We start from the raw sequence: 15,711 nt of genomic DNA on the forward strand, positions 1-15,711 counted from the left end.
GGACACTGTCAGTGATTCATTTAGAATTCAAGGCACCCTTAACAGCATGGCTACCACAGCATTCTGCCGCAATACACCATCCCATCTGGTTTGCGCTTAGTGGGACTATCATTGGGATGGTTTGGGATGAGTTGGACCGCAGAGTGAAGGAAAAGCAGCCAACAAGTGCTCAGCATATGTGTGAACTTCTTCAAGACTGTTGGAAAAGCATTTCTAGTGAATGATTTTCTTCATATATTTTGCAGACAATAAAATTATCCGGTTGGAACCTTATTAACCTCTTACACAAAAAGTGGCTACTATTAACATATTTTGGAAGTTTAAACTTACTACATGATTCCATATGACTTATATCATAGTTTGATGTCTTCCCTATTATTCTACAACATAGAAAATAGTAAAAGTAAAGAAAAACCCTTGACTGATACTGTATATTTAGTTATACCATGGTACCACAAGCATGTGGTAAGAACAATTTAACAATGCTCTATCTGCAAATCACAATATATTTAACACTTTCAAAACAGTAATACAATGCCCGTATAAACGAATAGACCTATGGTGCCTATCATAAGAAATCACCCCCCTTGGATTTCTTTCACATTTTGTTGCGTTACAAAGTGGGATTGAAATGGATTTAATTGTGATTAATTGTCACTGATCTACACAAAATACTCCATAATGTCAAAGTGAAATGGACATTCTATGAATATTTACAAAATAAATAAATAAAATGTCTTGGTTTTCCATGTAGAGAGTAACCCCCATTGCTTGATAAGTTCGGGAGTAAAGAACTGCATGTCAATGAAGAGATATGTTAACAAATCACATAATAAGTTGCATGGACTAATATAGTATGAGTTACCCTTTTTGGGATAGGGGGCAGCATTTCACTTTTGGATGAATAGCGTGCCCAGAGTGAACTGCCTCCTACTCTGTCCCAGATGCTAATATATGCATATTATTATTAGTATTGGATATAAAACACTCTGAAGTTTCTAAAACATTTTTTGAATGATGTCTGTGAAAACATCAGAACTCTTCAAAGGCAAAAATTTGAGAAGAAGTCCAAACAGGAAGTGAGAAATCTGAGGTTGGTCGATTTTCAACAAAAGTCCCTATTGAATTCACAGTGAGATATGGATGAAGTTGCAATTTCTATGGCTTCAAGATGTCAACCGTCTTTAGAAAATGGTTTGAGGATTCTTATAAAAGGGGCTCATGAGAGCTCTTTGAGTCAGTGGTCTGGCAGGGTGTTTCAATTTTATTTGCGATTTTCAGAAATCGTTAACGTTGCGTTATGCTAATGAGCCTGAGGCTTAGTCACAATCCTGGATCCGGGATGGGGAGTTTCAAGAGGTTAATGATTTATGTTAAAAACATCGTAAAGATTGATTCCATACATCGTTTGCCTAGTACTGGCCTGAACACGCTCACAACAAGTGGCTAAATGATGGACTTTATGGAACAAATCAGTCATTTATTGTCGAACTGGGATTCCTGGGAGTGCCTTCTGATGAAGATCATCAAAGGTAAGTGAATATTTATAGTGTTTTTTCCAACGTCTGTTGACTCCAAAATGGTGGCTATTTCTTTGGCTGGATTGGGCTCTGAGCACCGTTCTCAGATTATGCTTTTTCCGTAAAGTTTTTTTAAAATCTGACACAGCAATTGCATTAAACAGAAGTCTATCTTTAAATCTGTGAATAACAGTTGAATCTTTTATCAATGTTTATTATGAGTATTTCTGCAAAATCACCAGATATTTTGGAATCAAAATATTACTGCACATAACGCGCCAATGTAAACTGAGATTTTTGGATATAAATATGCACATTATCGAACAAAACATTCATTTATTGTGAAACAGGATGTCCTATGAGTGTCATCTGATGAAGATCATCAAAGGTTAGTGATTAATTGTATCTATATTTCTGCTTTTTGTGACTCCTATCTTTGGCTGGAAAAATGTCTGTGTTTATTTTACTTGGCTATGACCTAACATAATCAAATGTTATGCTTTCGCTGTAAAGCATTTTTGAAATCGGACACGATGGGTAGATTAACAAGATGTTTATCTTTCATTTGCTGTATTGGACTTGTTAATGTGTGAAAGTTACATAATTACATTTTTAAAAATGAATTTTGTGCCAGAATGTTGTTGAGGGATTGAACACCAGCCCTAGTAAAGTTAACATGATTTTTAATGTCCATCTCTGTACCCCACACATACACATACTGTAATTGTAAGGTCCCTCAGTCAAGTAGTGGATTTCAGGCACAGATTCAACCACAAAGACCAGGGAGGTTTTCCAGTGCCTCAAAAAGAAGGGCACCAATTGGTAGATTGGTAAAAAAAAAAGCTGAATATCCCTTTGTGCATGGTGAAGTTATTAATTTGGCTTTGGTGGGTGTATCAATACACCCAGTCACTACAAAGATACTGGCATCCTTCCAAACTGAGTTGCATGAGGCCAATGGTGATTTAAAAAAAGTATGAGTTTAATGACTGTGATAGGATCAACAATATTGTAGTTACTCTACAATACTAATCGAAGCCTGCACAGAATAAAAGTAGTTCTTAACATGCATCCTGTTTGCAACAAGACACTTAAGTTATACTGCAAAAAAATGTAACAAAGGAATTAACCTTTTGTCCTGAATACAAATTGTTATGTTTGGGGCAAATCCAACACCACATCACTCAGTACAATTCTCCATATTTTCAAGCATGGAGGTGGCTGCATCCTGTTATGGGTATGCTTGTTGTCATCAAGGACTGAGGAGTTTTTCAGGCAAAACTGTAAAGGAAATCCTGGTTCAGTCTGCTTTCCACCAGAGACTGGGAGATGATCTTATGATAAGACTTGAAAATGGCTGTCTACCAACCATCAACAACCAAGTTGACAAAGCTTGAAGAATTTAAAAAATAATAACGTGCAAATATTGCACAATCCAGGTGTGCAAAGCTCAGAGACTTACCCAAATAGACTCACAGCTGTAATCGCTGCCAAAGTGTTTCTAGCATGTGTTGACTAATGGGTGTGAATACTCAAGATATATTTGTTTTTTATTTTTTCATTTATTTTTTTCCATTTAGAATTGTTCTAGCACTTTGACATTAAAGTATTTTGTGTAGATCGTTGACAAAAAAAGACAATTAAATCCATTTTAATCCCACAATAAAATGTTAAGAAATCTAAGGGGGTGAATACTTACGATAGGCAATGTAACTACAGAGGTATAAACATGGCATATGCCTATTCTGAAAACAAAAACTGCTGAATAAAACAAAACAGTTTGCTCTAAGTCACAGCTCCTTTAAATTCAGGGGAAAGATTAAGTGTCCTAAAATATTAATTGGCCGATGGTTAGGGAAGATGTGCTTTGAATAGTTGAACAATTTTGAGGGGCCTATCCCTCTCAATACCCTAGATATGTCTAAATAAGAACACTTACATACCTGAATGATATTTTACTTATTTTACACAAATATTCAACACATTCTTTACTTGTCTGTACCAGACAACTGCAATTCGTGCCAAAATCTTGCTTCAAACAGTTAGCAATGGGTGTATAATAACGTGATGCACTCCTGCTGTCTTCCTGACTAGCCTTGACACGCCAAATCCAGCTGCACTTAAAACAGGATAGAAATACAGATGAATAACTTTCGAAATTGCATGATAGAAAACATAGGAAAGGAGTTTTACCTGGTGTGTCTCCATATGGCTTTGGTGGTTTGACAGTCTCCCCTAAACTGACGCTGGCCTTGGTGGTGGTCAGCATCCTAGGGTGTGGTGTGGTCACCACCGCGAACGTCCTCTGGGGGCTCTTGGTGGTGGTAGTGGTGGTGGTGGCCACAGTAGTGGTCAAGGCCTTGGTGGACAGCGTGGAGTTGGCTGCCGTTTTCCCCTCACCATCGTCAAAGTTGTCCTCCATCCCTGTGGGTCCCCAGTCGATATATCCGGCCACAGTCGTGGTCCTGCCATCCTGAGATTTGTCGTCAGGGTCCCATTTCAGCTGTCTCCGAGCCCTCCGTAACAACCTCACCACGTCTGTTTTGCTCCTCCTGGGAAGACCTACCGCTGCTGCTGAATCCCCCGCCTCGGTGGATGTGTATTTCAACCGGCACTCCTTACATGGCTGTCTTTTGTGTGCCAGTCTCCTGTACTTTTGACCCCTGACCTTTGGCACTGGCCCTCCCCTGCTGTCTGGCAGTGGAACGGGGTTGAGGAGCCGGTGAGCCAGAGTGCTCACAGTCCTCCAATGGAGAATGTTGGGAGTTTCCCAGAGGGGCGTCGAGTGGGGCCGGGGGCGAGGCACAGGTTTGGGGATGAGCTTGATCCCCAGGCCCTGACTGAGGGGGCTACACAGGGAGAAATCCAGGGTGAGGTGGGTCATGGCCAGGAGGATCCACACCTGACGCCCTAGACAGCTCCCCGGCCGTAGAGCAGACATCGGACTGGGGAGAAAAGGAGAGGCCATTTTAGACATGGCGTTGGTGCACATTTTAAACCAAAAGGGATAGTAGTAGTTTTGTAGATGAAGGGTTGGTTTCCCAGACATGCAATAAGCATAATCCTAGACTAAAAAGCACGTTAGGCCTAATCTAGGACTAAAATCCAGACATATCTTAATTTTCCTCTCAGGCAAAATTCTGCTCTCTGACTAACTAAACTCTGGCAAATTGAGCACCTGAAATGGCAAAGGTCAGACACTTAAAAAATAGTTTAATACATTTTCAAAGATTAAGGCTTTAAAATAATGCTCTGTGCTGTCAAATGCAGCAAGGATTTATCCTTGATTTTACAGGTTTAGTTCTTCAATCCAGTCATGATTAACTGTAAAAAAAAAGATTTAAAAAAAAAGGTCAGGCCTAGTTTAGCTGATCATAATATTCAGCATAGAATGTCATCTTGATTCCCGAGGGGCAATAAGATTATGCTGCGAAATAGCACTGAAGGGTGTCATATAATATAAAGTCAGAATTAGACATGGCTTGATTTTTAATATGAAAACTTAAAGGTAGACTCAGAGACACGACATCAGCATGCACAGCGGGGCCACTTCCTGTTTATAAAATATCAACAACAACAGACTTCAAATCTGTCAAACCTGCCACCATTGCCATGTCTCAAAAGAGGGCTCAGTGGTAGTATTGACAGATTAAATGTTTTTGCTGTTATTGATATCTATAAACAGGACATCGCCCCAATACTACATTTAACATTGGAAGGAATACATTCTTTATCACTTTAGTCATCATTAACATCATCATTAAAACTCTCAAACAAACATTTAAACACCTGTTAAATGTTACCCTGTTTCCAAATCCTCCACTGATTGATATCTATAAACAGGACCCTGTCCCATAAGCACTGACATGTGAAGTTCATAAGAGAACATCAAATTTGGTGTCAAATGAAAGCTAAGAGTCTATACTTCCTGTTAAGGCTATGCACAATACTGCCCCATTTGGAGGAATTGCGTGCCCATAGTAAACAGAAAAACAATCTGTCCAAAATTGCTAATATATGCATATAATAATTATTATTGAATAGAAAACACTCTAAAGCTTCTAAAACCGTTCGAATTATGTCTGTATGTAAAGCAGAACTCACAGGGCAGCCATTCTCCCAAACTCTCTCTCTCATCAGGAAAGTTACCCCAACTTTGACGTCATCGCCCCCACCCTTCCCAACCAGCTACGGATCTGGAATCAGTTTCTGTTTGTTCGGCTGGATGTGTCTGTTCAATAGGGCGAGTAATGGGGAAAATCCCGGGAGCTTTGACCCGTTGGCGGGCAAAATAGTGACGTGTCACTGGAAAATATCTGTGCGTCCTGGCGCAATTGTATACAGCCTAGTCTTTTGTTCCATTTTGTCTGAGAAGAGTTGCGTTCATTCGGTCGAATCGCCAATTGTTTTGTACGTTAATAACATCCTAAAGCTTGTATCTGCACTTAGTTTGACCAGTTTAGTTGACATATAATATGTAATTTTGAAGTTTTGATGCGCAACTGTGCGGGACCAAAAGTCATTTTGGGTGCATTTCAGCTGAAGCTGTTAGCATATGCTAATACAGAGACCCACAACTTGAAACCAAATGATGTATTGGGTAAGTTTGACTCCTTCCACTACATTCTGATCGAAGACCATCAAAGGTAAGGGGAATATTTATGTTGTAATTTTGTATTTCTGTTGACTCCAACAGAGCAGAGAAATATTGCTTATTTCTGAGCGCCGCCTCAGAATATTGCCTAGTGAACGAATTCTGTAACGTTAAAAATAAATGTAACACAGCGGTTGCATTAAGAAGCAGTGTATCTTTCTAACTATATGTAGAACATGTATATTTAGTCAAAGTTTATTATGTGTATTGCTGTTAGCTCCGCCAGATAACGCCATATATCTATAATTTCTCCGGACATTTTTTAGCATTTTTTTGAACATAGCGTCAATGTAAACGGAGATTTATGGATATAAATTGCATATTATTGAAAAAAATATAAATGTACTGTGTAACATGTCCTATTACTGTCATCTGATGAAGATTTTCAAAAGGTTAGTGAATTATTTTTCTTTTAATCCTGCGTTTGTGATTGTGTCTTTTGCTTGACAATATGGCTACATATTGTATGTGTCCTAGTGGTGGTTTAATATACATATGTGCTATGTTTTTGCCGTAAAACATTTTAGAAATCTGACTCGCTGGGTAGATGAACAAGGTGTTTATCTTTCATTTGAGCTATTGGACTTGTTAATGTGTGGAGGTTAAATATTTCTAAGAATATTTTTGCATTCTGTGCGCCACGGTTTGAGTTGAGTGGGGGGGGGGTGGTTCCCCTTGGGGAACCTGTAGCGGGAACACGTTAAGAAAAGGCATATATACATTTTCAACCATTTTCCATCCTAAACAATTTAATAATTTAATTCTGATCAAACAGATGGAAAAGGGGTCTTAAAGTCTTAAAAGGTATTACAAATACATCAAAACACAATCATGTTGAAGTAAAGACCCCTGCCAACTAATATCAAGACTTATATTTCGTTTGGCAGTTATTATTCGATTTTGATTTATTAGGATCAAATCAAATTTCATTGGTCACATACACTTGTTTAGCAGATGCTATTGTGGGTGTAGCGAAATGCTTGTAAATCCCCATTAGCCCACGCCAATGGCAACAGCTATTCTTACCAGGGGTCCGACACATAAAGAAAAAGACATTACAGACAAAATACTTTATAATTTACATATATTTAACAACATTAACATGTATTTAATGTGTGTGTGCATCTATCAGTTACACATACATGTCAGTACATACAACAAGTAGGTCACATGGGGGAGAGGCGTTGTGCCGTGAGGTGTTGCTTTATTTGTTTTTTTAAACCAGATTTGCTGTTCACTTGCACTTTATAAGATGGAAGGGATTCATGCACTTGTGGCTCTGTATAATACTGTAGGTTTCCTTGAATTGGTTCTGGACCTGGGGACTGTGAAAATACCCTTGGTGGCATGTCTGATGGTGCTATGTGTAAATTGACTATGCAAACTATTTGGAATTTTTAACACATTCATGTATCTTATAAAAACAAGGAGTGGCACAGTCAGTCTTTCCTCAACTAAAACCAAAAGAGAGACTGGCATGCATATTATTAATATTAGCCCACTGATTACAATGAAGAGCAAGACGTGTCGCTCTGTTCTGGTCCAGCAGCAGCTTTCTTTGCAGCACTTGACCATATGACTATACAATATATAAGATAAGATAAAACTAGAGCCTTCAGGACTTGCTTTGTGGAGTGTGCTGTCAAAAAAGCAGAGCATCTATTATTATGGACAGACCTCTCGCAATCTTTACAAACATTGAATCCATATGTTTTTACCATGACAATTTCAAAACTAAGGTAACACCAGGTAATTTAGTCTCCTCGATATATTCAACAGCCACACCAATCATTACCAGATTCAGGCCTAGAACATACGGAATAATTTCTACCTAATACAATGCTCTTAGTTTTAGAGATGTTATGGACCAGTGTATTACTGGCCACCCAATCCAAAAGAGACTGCAACTTTTTGTTAAGGGTTTCAGTGACTTCATTAGCTGTGGTTGCTGATGTGTATATGGTTGAATCATCAGCATACATGGACACACATGCTTGGTTAATGCCAGTGGTAGGACATTGGTAAACATAGAAAAGAGTAGCGGACCTAGAGATCTGTCGTGCGGTACACCACACATTACAAGCCTTCTGTAAGTTTAGGAAATATGTAACTCATTTCAGGAAACTAGGCGTATGTCGCACGTCACTACTTCACAGGAGCAGCATTTGAACGTATACATTTATTTCTGAAGAAAATTGCTTTGGGCAGAAATGCCTTCTGGAACATGTGAATTTTCATGTGCTTTAATAACAAACTTGTATTCCATGAATACAATTGTTAAATTATGAGCCTAGTTGGTTTAGCCATGGAAAAAGCAAGCAACCTTCCCACTAGCCATGATTGGCTGAACTAATGTATGAGCTGGACATGACAGGAGATGAGTTTGGATTGGTCTGCCATGTAGCACGCTTCTGTCTTTAACGTGAGCTGTTCAGTATGTGTTGACAGTCCTGTCTACTGTGCGGATTTTGAAAAGATATAACGATAGCCATCAAGAACTACAAAAGTTGTACTACTTTTCTCAACAACATTAATACCCTGAATTTAGCAGGCGCTATCGTCAGATCAGTAGGAAAAAGTGATGGGCTACTTTCTGCACACACCACGGTCAGTGTGAACAGAAGTGACTTGACACAAAGCAGGCCAAACAAGATGTAGCTACAAACAAAATGGAGTTCAATGTTTCCAGTCTGCCATGAAGCGTTCATCCATGTAAAAGTCTAGCTAAATTTTCCAGATACGTTTTTAATTTTGTCAGAAAGTTTAGTTAGCTGTTAGTTAGCTACTGTTAGTTAGCTAGCAAACTTTAGCTTTCTGGCTTGCTAGCTAAGGTTACGTGTATGATCTGTGTAGTAATATTATTCAAATCAGAAATCCATTTGGACTAGTAACCGAAAGGTTGCAAGTTCGAATCCCCGAGCTGACAAGGTACAAATCTGTCGTTTTGCCCCCTGAACAGGCAGTTAAACCACTGTTCCTAGGCCGTCATTGAAAATAAGAATTTGTTCTTAACTGACTTGCTTAGTAAAATAAAGGTAAAAAAAATAAAATCGCATTGCATTGCTAGTTATAGCTGTAACAATACAGAGGCGGATGCAAGATGCAAGCAACGATGGTTTAATGAATATAGTTCACAGCAGCAACAGGACAGTCAGACTGTACTCAGACGGAATCCGACCCAGGGACTCGGGCGCATCTTCCGATGATAGTGTGCTGAGAAAACCCAGGGGAGTGTGTCCGGATGAGTAGGAAGGAGCACAGCAGATAATCCACACAAGAGAAGAGCACGGACACACGACACAACCTCAGGGAAGAAACAACGATCTGACAACAAGAAACACTGGTTACAGAACATATAAAGGGAAGATAAGTGGTTCCAGCTGGCGCAGACAATCAGGCCGAGATTGGGAACCATGCCCACACAAACACGGGAGAGAGAGAGAGAGAGAGAGAGAGAGAGAAGAGAAAGAGAGAGGGAGGCAGTGGATTCATGAACCGTGACAATAGCCTAATGTTAGCTAGTTAACATTGAACCAAGTTTCTTAGATTTAGCTACCTGCAGATTCATACTACAGCTGTGACAATGTTTGTATTTGTAGTAGTATGAGTTGGGGTTATGCCAGTTCATTGTTTACCTAGCTAGCTACCTAGCTATCTACGTGTCTAAACAAAAGACTCCACTTCGGCCGTAATATTACATGACCCATCAAATGAACAGGTGTGTCTGGGGGTGGTTACGGCCATTGATTGTATTTCATGAGCATGTGTACATGTCTAGACAATAGTGACCCATCCACTTAGCTTGATGTGGGTGAGGGGTGGTTATAGCATTTCCTTCACATGACCCATCAATTTAGACAAGTGTGTCGGGTAAGAGTCATTTAATAACGATAAAATAATGATAATTATCTGGACACTTTCTATTTTTGATATTGCTACTATGCAAGTACTATCACTGTACCGTTTATGCCTTCTGTATCCTGTGCATGTGACAAATAAACTTAGACTTGTTTTACTATAGCGTGTGTTTACCACATGGCCTCATATGTGAATCCTTAAAGAGATGGGTGGGACTAAGGCTTAAGTGGGTGTGAACAGTGCTGAATGGGTGTAGACAAAGAAGATCTCTCCAGTACAGTGGCTTGCGAAAGTATTCACACCCCATTGGCATTTTTCCTATTTTGTTGCCTTACAACCTGGAATTAAAGTATATTTTTGTGTGGGGGTTTGTATCATTTGATTTACACAACATACTACTTTGAAGATGCAAAATATTTTACATTCTGAAAAACAAGAAATAAGACAAAAACAGAAAACTTGAGAGTGCATAACTATTCACCCCCCAAAGTCAATACTTTGTAAAGCCACCTGTTGCAGCAAGTCTAGCTGCAAGTCTCTTGGGGTATGTCTCTATAAGCTTGGCACATCTAGCCACTGGGGCTTTTGCCCATTCTTCAAGGCAAAACTGCTCCAGCTCCTTCAAGTTGGATGGGTTCTGCTGGTGTACAGCAATCTTTAAGTCATACCACAGATTCTCAATTGGATTGAGGTTAGGCCATTCCAAGACATTTAAATGTTTCCCCTTAAACAACTCAAGTGTTGCTTTAGCAGTATGCTTAGGGTCATTGTCCTGCTAGAAGGTGAACGTCCATCCCAGTCTCAAATCTCTGGAAGACTGAAACAGGTTTCCCTCAACAATTTCCCTGTATTTAGCGCCATCCATAATTCCTTAAATTCTGACCAGTTTCCCAATCCCTGCCGATGAAAAACATCCCCACAGCATGATGCTGCCACCACCATTCTTCACTGTGGGGATGGTGTCCTCGGGGTGATGAGAGGTGTTGGGTTTGCGCCAGACATAGCATTTTCCTTGATGGCCAAAAAGCTAAATTTGAGTCTCATCTGACAAGAGTACCTTCTTCAAAATGTTTGGGGAGTCTCCCACATGCCTTTTGGCGAACACCAAACATGTTTGCTTATTTTTTCCTGGACACTCACAAAGCCCAGCTCTGTGGAGTGTGCGGCTGAAGTGGTCCTATGGACAGATACTCCAATCTCTGCTGTGGAGCTTTGCAGCTCCTTCAGGGTTATCTTTGGTCTCTTTGTTGCCTTTCTGATTAATTCCCTCCTTGTCTGGTCCGTGAGTTTTGGTGGGTGGCCCTCTCTTGGCAGGTTTGTTGTGGTGCCATATTCTTTCAGTTTTTTAATAATGGATTTAATGGTGCTCCGTGGGATGTTCAAAGATTCAGATATTTTTTTATAACCCAACCCTCATCTGTACTTCTCCACAACTTTGTCCCTGACCTGTTTGGATAGCTCCTTGGTCTTCATAGTGCCGCTTGCTTGGTGGTGCCCCTTGCTTACTGGTGTTGCAGTCTGGGGCCTTTCAGAACAGGTATATATACTGATATCATGTGACAGATTATTTGACACTTAGATTGCACACAGGTGGACTATTTAACAAATTATTTCACTTCTGAAGGTAATTGGTTGCATCAGATCTTATTTAGGGCCCACATCCATGCTTTTGTCACTTTTAGGTTAGACTACTGCAATGCTCTACTTTCCGGCTACCCGGATAAAGCACTAAATAAACTTCAGTTAGTGCTAAATACGGCTGCTAGAATCCTGACTAGAACCAAAAAAATTGATTATATTACTCCAATGCTAGCCTCCCTACACTGGCTTCCTGTCAAAGCAAGGGCTGATTTCAAGGTTTTACTGCTAACCTACAAAGCATTATATGGGCTTGCTCCTACCTATCTCTCTGATTTGGTCCTGCCGTACATACCTACACGTACGCTACGGTCACAAGACGCAGGCCTCCTAATTGTCCCTAGAATTTCTAAACAAACAGCTGGAGGCAGGGCTTTCTCCTATAGTGCTCCATTTTTATGGAACGGTCTGCCTACCCATGTCAGAGACGCAAACTCGGTCTCAACCTTTAAGTCTTTACTGAAGACTCATCTCTTCAGTGGGTCATATGATTGAGTGTAGTCTGGCCCAGGAGTGGAAAGGTGAACGGAAAGGCTCTGGAGCAACGAACCGCCCTTGCTGTCTCTGCCTGGCCGGGTTCCCATCTTTCCACTGGGATTCTCTGCCTCTAACCCTATTACAAGGGTTGAGTCACTGGCTTACTGGGGTTCTCTCATACCGTCCCTCTTGAGGGGTGCGTCACCTGAGTGGGTTGAGTCACTGATGTGATCATCCTGTCTGGGTTGCCCGCCCCCCCCCCTTGGGTTGTGCCGTGGCGGAGATCTTTGTGGGCTATACTCAGCCTTGTCTCAGGATGGTAAGTTGGTGGTTGAAGATATCCCTCTAGTGGTGTGGGGGCTGTGCTTTGGCAAAGTGGGTGGGGTTATATCCTTCCTGTTTGGCCATGTCCGGGGGTGTCCTCGGATGGGGTCACTGTGTCTCCTGACCCCTCCTGTCTCAGCCTCCAGTATTTATGCTGCAGTAGTTTATGTGTCGGGGGGCTAGGGTCAGTTTGTTATATCTGGAGTACTTCTCCTGTCCTATTTGGTGTCCTGTGTGAATTTAAGTGTGCTCTCTCTAATTCTCTCTTTCTCTCTTTCTTTCTCTCTCTCGGAGGACCTGAGCCCTAGGACCATGCCTCAGGACTACCTGACATGATGACTCCTTGCTGTCCCCAGTCCACCTGGCTGTGCTGCTGCTCCAGTTTCAACTGTTCTGCCTTATTATTATTGGACCATGCTGGTCATTTATGAACATTTGAACATCTTGGCCATGTTCTGTTATAATCTCCACCCGGCACAGCCAGAAGAGGACTGGCCACCCCACATAGCCTGGTTCCTCTCTAGGTTTCTTCCTAGGTTTTGGCCTTTCTAGGGAGTTTTTCCTAGCCACCGTGCTTCTACACCTGCATTGCTTGCTGTTTGGGGTTTTAGGCTGGGTTTCTGTACAGCACTTTGAGATATCAGCTGATGTACGAAGGGCTATATAAATAAATGTGATTTGATTTGATTCATAGCAAAGGGTGTGAATACATATGCAAGCACCACTTTTCCGGGTTTTATTTTGTATAATTATTTTAAACATGTTATTCATTTGACTTCACTTCACCAATTTGAACTGTTTTGTGTATGCCCATTACATAAAATCCATATAAAAATCAATTTAAATTACAGGTTGTAATGCAACAAAATAGGAAAATCTCCAAGGGGGATGAATACTTTTGCAAGGCACTGTAGGGGTATCAAAACATTCAAGTGCCATTTTCTCAAAAGTGGGTTTACTTTCAAAGCAGAATTACTTTCCCATTGTTCCTCAACTGCAGTGTATGATATACAATTTTCTATTTTCGAGTCTCTACTTTTATCCAATGTAAAAAACACAATTAAAAATTTTGCTACATAAGACAAATGAGGCAGTCAGTCACATAGTTGTATATTTAACTTGGCAAGTCAGATAAGAACCAATTATTATTTACAATGACGGCCTAGGAACAGTGTGTTAACTGCCTTGTTCAAGGGCAGAACGACAGATTTTTACCTTGTCAGCTTGGGGATGCGATCAAGCAACCTTTCGGTTATTGGCCCAACAATCTAAACACTAGGCTACCTGCCACCCCATACTACCTAGTTGTTATTGCCAAAAACTCATATCTTTAATTAAGACAATTATATTTTATAATACATGAGGGAGAATGATGATTGTTCAAATCAAAATCAAAGTTTATTGGTTGCGTACACAGTTTAAGCAGATGTTATAGCGGGTTAAGCGAAATGTTTATATTACTAGGGCCTAATTGCAGTAAAATACACAATAATCAAAAATGAATAAAAAATGAAATGAAGAAATGTCAGAACTAATCCAATTAACAAACCAAATAAGGCTGTATCAGTAATCTAAATGCAATCTATGCATATAAACACTGAAAATATATACTAAAAATGATAGGTATGTTCAGCAGTAGGCATATTTTCTATGACAAGCGTGTGATGTACAGTTGTAGATATATTAGACTGAGCTATGTTGAGAATACAGTATGTAAATAAAGTGTGAATAACAGTATAAAAGAAACAGGAAGTGTTCAGTGTTTCATGTCTCTATATACTGTACATGGGACAGCAGCATTGGCTGTATGTGTGTGTGTGTTTGTGAGTATGGGCGTATGCACGGGTGTGAGTGTATACGTGAGTGCAAGAGTCTGCGTGTGTATGTTTTGTGTGAGTGTGTGGGGGTATGTGTGCACAAAAGTCTCTAAGCTGCAGGACTGAGTACCGGGCAGGAAGATGGCTAGTGATAGCTGTTCAATGGTCTGATGGCCTAGTGATGAAAGCTGTTTCCAAGCCTCTGGGTCATTGCTCTGTTGAACCTGTACCATCTGCCAGACGGTAGCAGAGTGAACAGTCTGTGGCCCGGGTGGCTTAAGTCCTTAATGATCTTCTTCTTAGCCTTCCTTCGACACCAAATGCAGTAAATGATCTGAAGGGCAGGCAGCGTGCCACTGATGGTGTGTTGGGCTGACCACACCACCCTCTGAAAAGCCATGCGGTTGAGGACGGTGTAGTTGCAGCCCGACAGAATGCGCTCAATGGTGTATCTGTAGAAGTTCATGAGGGTCTTAGGGGCCATGCCAAATTTCTTCAGCCGACTGATGTTAAAGAGGCGCTGTTGTGCCTTCTTCACCGCATTTTCGATGTGATGGGACCATTTCAGGTCCTCAGTGATTGGACACCAAGGGACTTGAAGCTTTTGACTGTCCAGACTATGGCCCAGGCGATGTGGATGGGAGCTTGCACTATGATCAGTCTCTTGTAGTCCACGATCAGCTCTTTGGTTTTGTTGACGTTGAGGGAGAGGTTATTGTCCTGACACCACTCCACCAGGTCTCTAACCTCATCCATTTAGGCTGTCTCATCGCTGTTGCTGATCAGGCCTACCACTGTTGTGTCGTCAGCAAACTTGATGATTGAGTGTGAGTTGTGCGTGGCCGTGCAGTCATGGGTGAATAGGGAGTGCTGGAGGGGCTAAGCACACGTCCCTTGGGGGCCCCGGTGTTGACGGTCAGCATGGCAGAGGTGTTGTTACCAACCCTCACCATCTGGGGTCGGCCTGTCAGGAAGTCCAGGACCCAGTTGCACAGGGAGGAGTTCAGAAAGTTCATAGAGGTAGACCTACCAATTAGTTATAGGGTTTTTACTCTACTGATAACAGTTTGGTTTAAACATTTAAACATGTAATTCTGTTATCAAATTGGTAACAGAAAGACCAAAAAATCTGTATCAGAATGACTGCAACTGAATTGGTTAATATTTACAATGGGAGTTCATAGTAGTCACAAACCACAGTTGGCTCAATGTTTTCTCTGTCTTTCTGTCGCATGGTGGTCAAAGCAAGAATGTGAAAACAATATGGACAACCTCTCTCTCTAATATAATCTCTCCCGGCCCCCTCTCTTTATATTACCTGTAACCAGCCCTCTCACGCACTAAGCACAGACCGAAACCAGACGTCCATGGATGTTGAAAAGTACTTAAATTTGGTCATTACAAATCTGAACCCATCTGTTTC

At 40.9% G+C, this 15,711-nt stretch overlaps 1 protein-coding gene across 1 annotated transcript in view; it reads right to left on the bottom strand.

The window, feature by feature from the left end:
• The window catches only part of LOC135503660 (adherens junction-associated protein 1-like), a 28,967-nt gene extending 19,535 nt beyond the window's left edge, over window positions 1-9,432 (bottom strand). Inside the window, exons 1-2 of the mRNA XM_064921812.1 lie at window positions 9,353-9,432; window positions 3,714-4,465 (exon numbers count right to left, since the gene is read on the bottom strand). Coding sequence (XP_064777884.1) covers window positions 3,714-4,461 — 748 coding nt within the window. The 5' untranslated portion in view covers window positions 4,462-4,465; window positions 9,353-9,432. The remainder of the gene's footprint in view (window positions 1-3,713; window positions 4,466-9,352) is intronic.
• Window positions 9,433-15,711: the final 6,279 nt, after the last annotated feature.

This window comes from Oncorhynchus masou, chromosome 18 (genome assembly GCF_036934945.1).
Source record: "Oncorhynchus masou masou isolate Uvic2021 chromosome 18, UVic_Omas_1.1, whole genome shotgun sequence".
NCBI classification, from domain to species: domain Eukaryota; kingdom Metazoa; phylum Chordata; class Actinopteri; order Salmoniformes; family Salmonidae; genus Oncorhynchus; species Oncorhynchus masou.